General features: G+C 45.0%; 1 protein-coding gene across 1 annotated transcript in view; it reads left to right on the forward strand.

The window, feature by feature from the left end:
- Positions 1 to 14658, forward strand: part of CAMK2B (calcium/calmodulin dependent protein kinase II beta) — a 222599-nt gene that overhangs the window by 186243 nt on the left and 21698 nt on the right. The window contains exons 16-20 of the mRNA XM_066639773.1: positions 5997 to 6041; positions 9865 to 9913; positions 12432 to 12545; positions 12879 to 13007; positions 14475 to 14603. Coding sequence (XP_066495870.1) covers positions 5997 to 6041; positions 9865 to 9913; positions 12432 to 12545; positions 12879 to 13007; positions 14475 to 14603 — 466 coding nt within the window. The remainder of the gene's footprint in view (positions 1 to 5996; positions 6042 to 9864; positions 9914 to 12431; positions 12546 to 12878; positions 13008 to 14474; positions 14604 to 14658) is intronic.

A 14658-nucleotide genomic window follows, 5' to 3' on the forward strand; every position in this document is an offset into this window, starting at 1 on the left:
CCCTCCTTCTCTGTCAGCTAGACCTGCAAAGCTATCCTAAGTAGATGAGTGATACAGTTCTTCTGAAAGTTGTCCAGTCTTGGACCTGCTTGAATCTCCAAAGGGAAAGGAGTTCCATAACTCTGCGGGCTGCCATTAAGAATGCTTCCATGCTCAGAAGCTGGTGGAAAGATGAGAGCCTTGGTTAATCCTAATGGGATAGATATTTATTTTATTTTTCACATCTTTATATCATCATTCCTCCTTCTCTCCTTTTTTTCACAACAACCCTGTGAGGAAGGTGAGGCTGAAAGATAGTGACTGGGCCAAGGTCACCCAGGAAGCTTCATTGCTGACTGGGGATTTGAACCTGGCTCTTCCAGGTCCAAGTCCAACTCTCAAACCATTACAACATCCTGGCTCTGGACTTAGGGAAGTTCTTAAGCTTTTTTGATAACTGGAACTCTTCCCAGAAGACAATAGGAGGAGAACATAGGAAACGGCTTTCTACTGAGTCAGAGTCATAGCCCATAGATCAGTGGTTCTCAAACTTTTTAGCACCAGGACCCACTTTTTAGAATGACAATCTGTCAAGGCCCACCGGAAGTGATGTCATTAACCTGGAAGAGATGTCATGGCAGGATGTTGCATCATCAATTTAGGCTTCAATCCTAAGCTGCAACCAGTCAAACGTCCCATTACATCATGCTCGTGGTGTTGTTCTGGATAACTCGGAATTCAAACATTCCAGCTCAGAAGTCAAAGCAGAATGCAGACTTGGATCCTTCTCAAACCACACAGCCTTCCCTCCTTTCCAGTATCCCATCTTTCCACCTATTCGGGGCAAAACACCAGGCCTCTCTCCCACCGGGAGCCCACCCTGTCTCGCAGATCCGTACCCTGTTTTTTCAGCTGTGTGGAGACTGAGCTAGGTGCTACGTGTCTCACCTAGTGCGTCCTGACCCACAGTTTGAGAAACAGATAGAGGTTTGTTTTTTTCTCAGCCCTACCTAGAGGTGCCAAGGAGTAAACCTGAACCCTTCTGCATGCAAAGCATTCGCTCAACCTCTGTGCTCTGATCCTTCCCCCGTGTGCATGTTGGGACTGGAGACCCAGTGCAGTGAAATATGCATATCCATTGTTGAAAGAATGAATATGTGAATCGTTCCTTAGCCTGGAACAGAATAAATACTGAATTTTTGCAGGAATCGTCCTCGGGATGCGGGCTATTCTGTATCGCCATTATCTGGTACCTGATGACCCTATTCAGACTGCCGAGCCCATTTTGCCTTGATAGCTCTCCTTCCTTATTTGCGCGCCTTTTAAGCAAAACGTTTTTGCTGGTGGGTAATGACAAATAACCATTTATTGCAATCACGCAGCACTTATTTGCTTTTATGGCTTTAAAGGGAGCATTCTGAATTTTTTTTAAAAAAGTTGTATCATAAATTATTCCTTTCAGAGTGCACATAGCTCATTCGGTGGCCTAGTTGGAAGGCAGCGCTATTGCTGGGGCATTCTTAATCCCAAGCTATGTCAGACATGGGGTTTTTTTCCCCCCCTTGGGAGGAAAATGTTCGGTAAAATTGGGAATAATTTTTGGTTCTATTCAGTCGCTGTGTTTGCTTGATAGTTTCCGAGTAGCGCGAAGCCTGGCGGCGCTCTGTAGAAATTTGGTCTTTCCCAGCATGCAATACCCCCAGAAGATAATATGAGTTTTGGAAGGACTGGCAAGTTCTTTAGATGCTGCAGTGTGGCGGGAGCTACAGAAGACTTGTGTGATGGTTCCAAGAGAACAAATATTTGTTCCTCCAGGAAAAAAAAACAGAAAAACAGGGTTCAAAAGAGTGCATTTAATGTCATGAAAATGGAAGTTTTTCTAGCCAATTATCCATTGAGAGGAATCTTGGCTCGACTGACCTAAAGAGGCCAATCTCTCAATGAGTGTCAATTGCTGGAACCCCTTGCGGTGCCTTAAATATTAGGAAGTTGCTGGTGAATGCTCCGATTCAAAGTGAGCTACTGGGGGCAAGAAAGGTGCCTTGAAAAGAAATGCAGAGTTTGTGTGAAGTCCATTCACTCCCATTTATCCACAGCAAATTCCCCCCCCCCCCACACACACACACCCACCCACATTTCCAGCCTTTTCAGCAGAGAACCAACTTTCTTCAGAAAGGGTCACGCTGAGCTTTGTTTAATTCCTCACAAAGCCAATCAGGAAGACTTGCTTTTCAGTGCCAGCAGTGCCTGACTTCCAGAATGGGTAATACTGGTTACCATGACAGTGCATGCTGCATGCGCACCGAGACCTGCCTTTGTATGGACCGATTCTTTCAGCGATGTTCTGTAGGCTTGTGCTATTGAGGTCTGGAGCCTTCAAGCAGTCTACAAAGGAGAGTCTTGCTGGCCTCTCTCCACGGTAAAGATTGATATTCTGCCTGCACTGCTAACCAGAGCTTTGGGAACCCCAGTGTTTCCTCTTTGGAAGGAATGCCAACAGGCCCAGGAGTCAAGACACACTGCAAGAACCCTCCTCTTCCAGCTCAGCCCGCTGCCAATTGACCCATCTTGCTTTAGTTATGCAAGCCCACTGAGTTCTGTGTGCTGAAATGCTAGATTGGGACCACAGCGTCCATTTGTCAGCGTGACTGTAGCTCCTGGTTTGCATGCTGGAAGTCTCTGGTGCAATCCCTGGCATCTCCAGGTAGATCTGAGAAAGGCCCTGAATGGATTCTACTAGTCTACCTAGACTAGTCAACCTGCTGACCAAGATGAACCAATGATCCGACTTGTTACATGGCAACTTGATATGTTTCTGATCTAAGTCATGTGTTTCGGTCACAGGGAAGATGCATTATTTTGGGGCAGGAGGTCTGGCCTAGAGGGTAGAGCCTCCATTTGCCTGAAGATAACATCCGCAAGGTCGCCAGTTCGAGGTCACCGGCACCGTGCGACCTTGAAGCAGCTGACAAGCTGAAGCAGAGCTATTCCATCTGCTCTGAGCGTGGGAGGATGGAGGCCAGATCAGAACGAAACATCTGAATTGTTGTGGCTCTTGAAAGTTAGAGCCTTCTTTCAATTGTAAAAATCCCTACAGGGATTTAAATTAGCCTGCCTATGTAAACCACCTTGAATAAAGTCTTGAATAAAGTCCAAGAAAGGCGGTATATAAATACCTGTATTATTATTATTATTATTATTATTATTATTATTATTATTATTATTATTATTATTATTATTGAATAATCTGGGAGGAAAAAAAGATCAGAACTGATATCTGTTCCTTTAGATATTGCTTCTTGCTACTAAATGTTTCTCTTTAAAACTATTGTTTTGCTGAGGAAAGTCTCAACAGGCTTATTTGCTAGAGTGATTCCAAAGCTGCTTAATGTATGTAAATTGGGACTGATGTTCTAGGGCTGCAATCCTATATACATACTTTCCTGAGAGCAAGCTGCACTGACCACAGTGGGACTTTCTTCTGGGTGAACATACATAAGATTGCGCTGTAAGTCTCTGAAGAAGTAAAATTTTAGGTAGTGCTTAACTATTGTAGTAACAAACTACCCTTCTTCCAAGGAGCTCAGGCTAGTATATATGGTACACTATGTACCATGCCTGTTTTTATTCTCCCTGTGAGGTAGGTTAGGTTCAGAGGTGGTAACTGGCCTGAGTTATTACCCATTAAGCTTCACAGCCAAGGGCAATTTAAACTTGGGTCCTCCTGGCTCCAGTCTAACATGCTAACTTCTGCACTATACTGGTTCACTTATGAGCACAGTGACTTCAAAGTGCTTTAGAATATAGGCACAGAACGAAGCTGTGATGGATAGATGTGAGGGTGCGGATTTCTGAACCAGTGCTCCATTTCTATAAATATTTTCTTAATAGAGTGGTTCCCAAACTGTGGGCTGGGACCCACTGGTGGGTTGCAACCTGATTTTTAGTGGGTCGCCAAAGGGTGAGGGAAAGATCAGGTAACTAATGGCCTCAAGCCCTGAGGCTATTCAAAAATCAGACGCCATAGCCCCTAATTATTCTGCAAAAAGCTCAGCTCCTGCAGTTTGCAAGATAACTACTAATTGCCCTGCAAGGAGCTGAGCTCTTGAAGTTTGCAAGCCTGCGTAAATATAGGGAGATAAATATTTGAGGATCTTTTTTCTGATTATTATTACTAATAAATAAATAAATATTATATATTTCTAAATTTCCTTTTTTAAAGTCTGGTAAACCCAGGTGGGTCCTGATAGAGCGTTGTTTAAAAAAGTGGGCCCTGGTGCTAAAATGTTTGGGAGCCCCTGCCTTAAAACCGTATCCACTGGTTTGCCTGGACTGCGCTTCTGTTAGGTTACAACTAACCAGTATGGCAGGCAATTTGTGATTGGGACTTCTAATTTATGTACTGATTAAATGCAGCTATAGAAGGACCCAACACACATTGGCAATATGGTGCTGGGGAAGAGGGTTTCAACTCTTTCCCCTGTGCCATTTTTCCTATTTGTAGTGCTGTCAGTTGGTCTTTGCGTAGTGGCATTTTGGAAAGACAAAAAAAAAATGTGCTAGAATCAAGATTTCCAACTGCCTAGTTGTGCTCTAAGTTAATTATAGGCCTGCAGATCTAGGTATATGGAAAGAAAAATCTTCTGCAGCCAGTTTCCCTCCTTGAGTAGGTATTTTGCCTACCTTCAAGTACTGCTTCCTAGCTAAAATATACTGCATTTGTGAGGTTAGAGCTAAGCTGTCTGTCAACTATGGACTGATTTTTTTCAAGCACTTTCTCTCCTTGAGCAGCGTGACCAGATGCAATGGAGGACAGAGTCTTGGTTCATTAATAGCTGTATAGGAAAGGGAATGTTGGCAAATGCATCTGTCTCATTTTTGCATGACAAACGGCAGGTGCCAAATTCACTTGTCTCCCAAGCGCCCAAGGTGTAGGAGCCCTTGTCCTCCTTTTGCACCTGGTCACCCTATGCAAGCAAAATTGGCAACATTATTTAGGACATGTTGCTGATAGGGGGGGGGGGGGGAAACAGCTCCCTGCCAAACCCAGCTACCACCAAAAAAAGGAGCCCAGTAAGAAAATATTTCAGGCAGAATCACCTGTGGTTGTCCTCACACTCCAGTTTCTCTAGGTTTGTACACTTTAAGGCATAGTAAGCGTTTATACCACCACATCAGTGCAAAAGGTAAGCTCTCATGCATTAAGTGACAATCCAGAGTGTCATTGGTTGGAGTCCTCAAGGTTCTATCCCGGGGACCTAATCCCTTTTGCCGGGCCTTTCTGCACTTAGCACTTATGGGTTATCAAGCCATAGGCCAGCCACGGAGCAGCTCCCTTCTGAAAGGGGCTCAGTGTTCGTTCATCATGGCAAACAGTCTTCAGTGCATATGGAGCAATCCGGCAAGACCAGGGGGATGTTATCCAGGAACTTCCTGCTCTATTTCTGCTTTCCTTTTCCTTCCCTCTGATCTCAGATGGCACACCTGTACTGGGATGGGAACAACCCAGGTATGGATAGCGACACCTCCATGGGGAGCTCATTCCTGCCATTTTTCTTTTCTTCTGGCACTCCCTCCCATTCTCCCGATCGCAGTGGTTTCTTTGGTTTTGCAGAAGGACTGAGGAGACGGCGTTCAGCTTTGCGCTCTCCATTTCCAAGGGGCTCACGCGACAACCTTGCCATGGGGGTTGAATATGATTTTGGTTCCATTCATGGAAAATCCAGTTTTGATTCTTCTCTTTCCTGATTTACTCTGCCACTTTCTGTTTGTTAATCATTTGCCTTTTGCTGAACTAATTGCCTTTTGCTTTTTTCCCCTTCCACCCTGTTTCTCCCTCCCTGCTCTTATGTGGGTCTCTCTCTCTTCACCCTCTTCCCTTCCCTTCACATTTTGATTGCCATTTTCTGCCCCATTCTCCCCCCTTCTCTTCCAATTATCACCTGTTCTTTTTACCTCTTCCTTCGTCTCTTCCTCCTTTTTTGTTCTTCTTTGGTTCATCTTTCCTTCCTCTGTAGGAACCTCAAACCACCGTTATCCATAACCCAGTGGACGGCATTAAGGTACAGCTGCCTGTCTTTCCTTCTCCTCAGTTTGCCCTTTTTGTGGTCTTGGATTAAAAATTGACTTTCTGCTCATTACACAGCTGTGTGATTTCACCTCTGGGGACAGACCATAGGCTCAGACTTTGCAAGCCCTTGTCTATTTCACTGTGTCCAAAGCCCTCTGAGATAGAGTCCTGTGGTTTACGTTTTGTGAAGGATGTTGCCCTTCAGAGTGCACTGGCAAGGACACTCCAGATAGTTCAGATTGGGAGCTTTTCCTCTGGGCTGTACTCTTCCTGGAGAAATCTGTATGTGCCCAAAAAGATGGGACTATTCTCTGAGAGTTAAGCCATTGCCACCCTCTCTCTCTCTCTCTCTCCCTTCCTTCACACACCCCAGTATGGCTCAAGCAAAGTTACAGAGGCTGCTGGGACAGCTCTGATCTAAAAGGAATCAGCTCCTTGAATAATCACAAAGGTTTGGCTCCTTGCCTCATTGGGGAAGGGAGGTGAAATGTTTTCAGCCAAGCTTTCCCCACCTGTTGTGTTCCCTGCACATTGATCTAGCACTCCAGTACCACCAAAAGTCAGATAAAGTTGTTTTGAGTTAAGGAGCAGAAGAAACAGAGAGATGGGGGGGAAGGTTAATTGTGTCAGTTACCATCCGAAATTATGTGTGCTTGGGGGGCAGAGGGGCATCTTAGCATCTGGGCTTTTTGCTCTGGGTGATAGAATGGGGAAGAGAGCCTCTACTCTGGCCCCAGAGGAACTAACTAGAGGGCAGCGATACTGAGCTCCTTCATTCCGAAGTGAAAGAACGCAGCCAGGCAGACCAACAAGACCCATTCAAGAGCTCGGCATGGCTGAGGACGGACACATTTTACTCCATGCCACGTTCATCCATTGCTCAGACACAGCCCTCACCACCACCCAAATCTGCATTTCTTACCCATTCTCTGCTGCAGGGATTTTGATTTTTGTTTTATTAACGTTTATGCTTCCTCTTCGAGCCCATTCACTCAGTGCGTCTGGTATAACCCTTAAATGGAGCTTGGCTAGGGTTAAAACTTGGGTACAGAAATGCCTAGCATTGAACAGAGGCCAAACAAACAAACTTCAAAAAAGGTGGTTCCTTCCTTTCTTTTCCTTTGTTCAATCCTTTGGACCGAATATATCTTGCTTTAGATGAATGTTAAGAAAATGTCATAATGTTGGGGCAACATTTCCGCTATTTTGGGGAAGGGGGAAAAAAACCACAAGATGTAGTGTATGCACTGACATTAGAAAATATGGCTGTATTTGCTTGGGGGAGAAAGGTTGTATTCTGGCTGACCATAAAGACAGGCCCACAGATTCTCTCTTCTCCCTTGTAGGTCAACTCTTATCTGCAGGGCGGAGGCAGTTGTGTGGTCTGCACTGGGCAGTCCCTCCAGTGCAGGTGTTGTCAGCTTTCCTGACACTGAGAACATAGGTTTGTTGTGGAGTACACAGCAGTTATCATTCTCTCGCCAGAAGATTATGACTGCTCCCTCCCTGCATTTCCCAATTATAAAAAGAAAGTTTGCCACAAAAACTTTCAATCACATGTTAGTGGGCATCAGAATGTCAGGTTGGATCACCAGTATTTTTATCATCTTCATCAAAGACCACACAAGTGTTGTGTGTGGTAGAAGAAACTATGAGGATTTTCTACTGTTTTGCTGTTTTTTAGAGTTTTTCAGCAATCTGAGGGTTATGCAGGGTTACCATACCTGGAAAGTAATGAAAATCATGCCCTACAAAATGTTTTTTTTTAAGTGGCTAGCATCATAATCTAGCCAGAATCAGCACCCATCTTACCAAAGCTTAAAAAAAAAAAAGAGTTCCATAGTTCCGAACAAGAGCTTGTTCATTTTGGGGAACAAAAAATAGGGTCTTCATTCTGCATAATTTAAGAACATATAAAGAAAATGACCCTAATACTTTTGTCCTTATGCAACTGTGGCCTATTGCTGAAATTATCCTAACCTATGGGGTGGACCAAAGAGCAACAGTTGGTGAACCTAGGGCAGAACTACGTGCTGCCTTGGCTCACACGTTTTCAGAACCAGGGGTGACATGGATGTGGCAGTGGAGGGGGCATTTGTAGGGCTGAATTGATAAACAGAAGGGAAATTAGAGGTGCTTAATTTCTGATTCCAGAGCCCACTCCAGGGGAAGAGAAAATGACCAAAACCTGTTTGGAGAGAGACCGGCAGGGGAGAATTGGTGGTCAAAATTAAGCACCCACTCCCAATTTCCCCTTTGATGTGAACCCCACCCCTGCATCAAGTTTATGAGAAATAGCACAGGGTTTGGGAACTCACGTGTTTCCCTTGCAATGTTTAGTTCTTCCATTAACATACAATCCCAAGCACACTTAACTAGAGAATAAGTTCTGCTGAGCTCAGTGGGATTCTCTTCTGAGTAAACATGTTTAGGTTTGTGCTACGTGTAGCTTTTTTATGGAGACAGATGCTAAGAGAGGTCCGATGCCCTAGTGTTCTACCTCCCTGTGTGCTTTCTCTCCTCACCTACCTTCAGCTGTGATTTAGGACTGCAGCATGAGGCCTGACCCAGTTCCTCTGGTGACGTCAAAGAAGTGGATGATATAAGCAGTTGCTTTGCAGTATCGGCAAGGTGCAGCCGGTTTCTCTACTAATTCTGGAGCAGACATCAAGTTGAACTTTCCTTTCCTTAAGTGAGAAGAGAGACAGAATTTGCTCACTGCTCCCCCAAGTGTACCCGAGAGTAAAAACGTACTTCAGTGCAGTTCTGAAGATCTTTGGGACTTTACATCCCAACTGCTCGGAATATATGGGTACCCTGAAGCCAGGCCAGGAAGATGCTACGAGCAGTGATGCTGAGAGGCTGCAGGCAGAAAATCCGTATTCTCAGATCTTAACACCGAGAACATGGTTTTTCTGCCTGTAGCCTTTCTCAGCATTGCTCAGCACCTTCCTGGCTGGTGGCAATAGCTGGCCTGGCTCAAATAGAGCTGCAGTATTAGATATTGCTGGAGAGGAAGAATCACTAGGGATAACTGCTCGAAGATTTCAGAAGTGGCTTCCTGTTGTGAACCGTGCTGTTCAAGCACAGACAGTAGCTGATGCTGTTGCATGTGTCCAACCGACAGCCGGGGCCTGCTTTAGGTAGAACATGGCGGTCTCCTCCATAGTTAAGGTCTTTGAGGCTTAGAGCACATGCAGACAAGCAATACTCAGTTTTGCTTATCCTCTCCTTGCTTCTGCAGGGTCATCCAATGTAGTGATTGCACATCCAACTTGCTGTGAAGTCTGTGGCTTCCAGAGGTGCTTTGGGGACCCATGGACGTGAACTTTTGCACATTGCAGTAGAAGTAAGGCAGGCAAAGCTTTGTTGAACCGCTTTGTAAACATTTTTCTTAAAAGGCGGTCTAAAGCGGTTCTGAATCATCGGAACTTAATGAACCAGCTCCAAGTTCAGTTTGGACAAGTTTTTCTTTCACGTGTAAGGGAAGTGAAGGCTCTATTCAGGGGAGGATTTTTAAGCATTCATTATAATAGGAAGAGGCATGAAATGTGGTTTTAAAGGAAGGGATCCTGAATTCTGGTGTGAGTGGAAGGGTCCTAAGGGAGAAGAAAACAAGGTGTGGTAATTCTGGAGGTGTAAATGAATCCCCTCATTTTCCCTTCCTATTTGGTCCCACTTCTCATTCATTTGGACCCACACTTTGAATTAGGAGTCCCAGGTGTGCAATTTGGACCTCTCCTCAGGCATTCCTTTCCAACCCGAGCCACTAACATGTTGTCTTTTCCTTTTTCTACCCCTGTATGTTTCCACAGGAGTCCTCCGACAGCACAAACACCACCATAGAAGATGAGGACACGAAAGGTAACAATCTCAAGGGGTCAGCCCCAGAGTCAGAATTTTTTGAGATGTTAACGCTGGTCAAGGAATCTCACCCACCCACCCCCAACGGTTTGGGTATTTCACCATAGATGGATCCACGGAAGCCGTACAAACACACATGGGAGAAATGGGGGGATGTGGAGTCGGGTGGGAGACTGGGAACCTGCTGCCAAGAATGGTAAGAGGAGGTAGCACATTGGATATTGGCAGCAAAGGGATTTCATAGGTTTTAAGGTGAAACGTAGCCACTTACATACAGTATGTAATTGATTGTAATGAATTTCCTGTGAAATACAGAGCATGACACTTGCCCAGTGTTCACAGTATCCTGTTTGCAGTACCTTGGCTTGCTGGAAGTTGTCTTAAAAGCCTTCCAGCTGATATGGTGTCCAGTAGCTTTATACTTAGACATCTCTGCGGTAAAAAATGCATCTTTCCCCATTTAAAAAAAAACAACAACCCCAAAAACCTTGGTATGTCTATCTCCATCTTCTCTCCAGTGGATTTCATTAGTCACAAGAGGGTCTCCAAATTTGCAAGAGAAAATGGAAGGAAAACGAGAATGGAATGAACTCATTTCTGAGATTTTTTTCTCTAAAAACACAATTATTATTTTTTTTGCAAAAGAGGTTTTTGCATAAACCTCTAAGTACCATTTTCAGACCCAAATAATAAACCTCATAAGAATGCATTTGCCTCTCAGGACTGGGATCCTAGAATAAAGATCTCTAGGAATCTCCGTTCTTTGTAGGAATTTTGTGAGTTTTGAAGCATTATGGTGCTTTAAGAACTGGCGGTCCTGGGGCCTTTTGTGTTTTTTTCCATGCTTCCAGCTCCTTCCTGATTTGCTGGGGAAGGGACGGAAGAATCTCTGTGTGTTGTGGGTTGGAGAGCTGAAGGTCTGCCATACAAATGTCCATTAGCAAGGAACCAAGTGCAGTTACAATAGATGTTTCCGTGACGGCATACACAGATGGTTGTGTTTCAAAAACAGTTGGGGAGTGGGCTTGAGTGGTCTTTCTGGTGTTCAGCAAACAGCAGGGCTAGACCTACTGCACAAGCAACTCAAAGAGTGCTCAAGACAACAATATCTTCAGCATGCCTTCCGTATGGTATGATAGAGGTGCTTGGATTGACTTTGGCAGGTCACGCAACTTTTGAGACAAATGTTCATAGTCTCTTTTCACAGAGCTTAGAGAGAATTCTAAACACATTTTTTCCCTGTTGTTGTGGGTTCTTTTGGAAAAGATTTATGTTCCAGAGAGCATAAATCTGCGTGAGAGACAGAGAGAGAGAGAGAGTCCCTGTCCCCTTTTTGTGTGTGTGTGTGTACATAAATCACTATTTTGATTTCAAGTTACCTTCTCCTAAGGTTGTTGTAGTGCAGCTCTGGGTCCTGGGAAATATGTATGTGGATGAAAGAACTTCTTTTTGTTCGTGACTGTCCAGGGGAATGCTGTAATAGAGTGCAGCACAAGTAAATGGTTTCTGCAGTAATTTACTGCTCCTAAGCTGGACAAAGAGGTATCTGTGAGTAAGCCAGGTTTGTCCAGTGTTGTCTGGAAGACTTGTCTCACTTTGGTCTCAAATTGCGAGCTGATCTAGAGGTTCCAGAGATCGTGAAATGCGGACTACTGCCTTAGTCTCCCTTGTAGAACTCTAGATTACCATTTCTCCTGCCTCACTTCCTGTTCTAAAGAGCCACCAGCATACCCATGTTTATCACCTGCAGCCACTCTGAGGCCTCATGAGCAGGTAAATAATATCACAGGTGCCTTAACTGTCTGTAATGTTTAACACCATCATTTATGGGATTGGCATCCCTGATTTAAATCTCAGCTCAGTTGCCAACTCATTGGGTGACTAGTGGTGTTTGTGCTCTGTGCATGTGGGGTTCCTTGTGGCCATGTGGCTTAGCGCTGCCCCCCTGCCAAAGATGTGCACACTAGCCCCTCCCCCCTGCTTTTGCCCACAGAAACAAGCGCTAAGTGCAGGGGGGGTTTCCCTGCATGAGACCCTTCCAGGGTTCCAGTCGTGGGTAAAAACTCTCCTTGTGTTTAGTGTTTGTCTCTGCAGACAAAAGCAGATAGAGTGGGAGGGAGTTGGTACACGTATCATTGGTGGAATCAACATGATTCCAAGGAGTTCCTCATGCATTTAATTTTACTCTCCATGAAGCTTCTCTTACTTGCCCTCCCCCAATTATGAATAGTAATAAGAGATCTGATCTTGCAAGACTGTTCTGAGCACCCTAGAAAAGCACTCTCCAAATAGCATGATTTGCTAATAGTCCCTGTCAACTCCCCTGGCTTCCTTTGCCTTGCCTGTATACAGTACTTTCTCCTCTGATTTCTCCATCCTTTTGCCAGCCTTTACATTCTTCTTTCCCATCCTTTCATTCCTCTTTTCTCCCACCAAAGCTACAGCTTTCCCTTTGAGTCTTTTTTTTCTTTCTGTTATTATTATTGTTTGTTTCCATCTCTCACCTGTTTTCCCCCAGTTAAGACCATGGATAGTGAGCTTGTCAGAGGACAGTTGAATCCAGGATCTGCCCCTGAACTTCCTCCCAGTCTGCAGACTTCACCGATGTCTTCTGCTGTTATCGCTGCTGCTTGTAAGTTTCAAGGGCTCCAGGCCACCACCGTCCACCCTGTGCAGACCGCATCTGACACTGTTTAGTTACAGGAGAACGGTTGCAGAAATAGAGAGCACTTTGACTGCAATGGATTTGTACGTTTTTGGCTTCAGCAGCCATCTGTCTACACCCAAGTCACAACTAGGCCATTGAGGGGGGAGTACCTTAGATAAGGGCTTTAATGGACACTTTTCATCCTGTACGCCTGTTTCCTAACCCATCTCTCAACTTTGTTTGTTCCCCTTTCGTTCTTCCATTACACTTGTCTTCTATTGTTTCTCCCCCTCCCTTTTCTTATCTATCCCATCCCAGCCACCAAGCTCTCTGACGTGTTAGGCATGGTGAAAAGGGGATCTGGGATCCCAGAAGCTGAAGAGTCTAAACCTTCAGTCATGTTACCTTGCGTATCTCCAGCTGTTGCAAATCCTTTGGCTCCTCAGGGTAAGTACTGGATAGTCACAAGGGTTTGCACCACTGGCTGGTTAATTTAGTACAAAATCCTAGAGGGCTTTCCTAGATTCTCTGGTTTTTTACATTTGACCTCGCACTGCTCCTGACACCTTTGCTGAAGGCTAAAGGATCCTCCCTGTTTCTTAGAAGGGGTGTTTCAGAGAGTGCAACGGGTTGAATTAAATTATGGCAGTTTCTACACTAGAGCTCTTTAGTCTTGCTGAGTTACTGCTTATCAGCAAACCATTTATCCGCAATCACACTGAGGTATAATTAAAATAATGGTGCTAGGTGGCATTTAATGTAGACCTATATTGGGGTGGGCAAACTTTCAACTTTAGGGATCCTGGACCTTTAACAATTGTATGGGAGAGGGAATTTCAGCAGGTGCTGCTGGTCATCTCACAGATTCTCGCTCTTACACAATTGTTAAAGGTTCAGGATCCCTAAAGTTGAAAGTTTGCCCACCCCTGACCTATATTATTGCTATTTCACACTAGTGAAAGAAAAGGGGAAGAAATGTGGGGAAACCAATAAAGCCCACCTCCAAGATGGGAACAGGAACTGACAATGAGTTAAGGGGCAATAAAGGGGCAATTCATCAGGTGTGACCCAGTGGTACTGAACAGGAAGCAGTTAGATGCAGAAGCTGTAAAAAGGAATTTCTGACTGAAGGAAAAAGTAACGCTGAGAAGTATCACTTTATCAGTCTTCAGTGAAAGGCTAGTGATTCAATTGTGTTTTAAGTGGGGAAAAAAATTGGCCACAAATCAAGTGGGGAAAAAAAGATGGAAGACCAGCAGAGAAAGCACTGATATACAGTGGGCTGATGATAGTGTCTTGCTGGGGTGGATCTGGTCTGCCAGCCATATGTAACTGCTCTTAGAAGAAAACTTTTAGGTGGGATTTGTTAAAGCAGTAAGGTTCTTTGCTCCAATAAAGCATCTAGAGCAGGGCTGAATGAATCCAGGCCCGGGGGGGCCAGATCCGGCATTCGCGCAGATCCATCTTTTGGTTCCGCTTGGGTGCTGCTTGATGTCCTCATCTTTCAGAGGACAGAGATGCTCTGGGCAGTTGTGTCTGTCTGGATGCCCCGTTGCACGGCCTTTCGGGACACCAGGCAGGCAATATGACTGCCCAGAGTGACCCCGTCCTCCGAAAGAGGAAGATGTGCAGCACCCCAGCGGAACGCTTGCATGCAGTCTAGATGGGGACTGCATTCCGGGCATGCAGCGGGCACAAGTTTGAGTGCTGCTGATCTAGAGTATCAATGGACTGTAACGGTGGTAAGCTCTTGTGTAATAGTAGAAAGTATCCCAAAGCCTTCCATTCATATCATCTTGTCCCAATTTCATTCTCCAGCATCCCTTCTTAGTACTGCTATTTTTATTTTCCTTGCAATTTTTGAATTTGTTTTCTCGCCTGTCTTGTCCTCCTTTGGCTGTCCTCCCACCACAGCTCTCAAGTTCTCTGATATCTCGGGCATGGTAAAAAGGGGCTCTGGGCTACCAGAAGCAGAAGAGCCAAAGCCTTCTACCCCTTTGCCCTTTGCATCGCAAGTCGTCACAAGTCCACCTCCTTTCCAGCGTAAGTAGTATGCAATCTTTTGGGGAACCTGGCAGCTTCTCCATCTTTTTTAGCA

Source organism: Tiliqua scincoides, chromosome 11 (genome assembly GCF_035046505.1).
Source record: "Tiliqua scincoides isolate rTilSci1 chromosome 11, rTilSci1.hap2, whole genome shotgun sequence".
NCBI classification, from domain to species: domain Eukaryota; kingdom Metazoa; phylum Chordata; class Lepidosauria; order Squamata; family Scincidae; genus Tiliqua; species Tiliqua scincoides.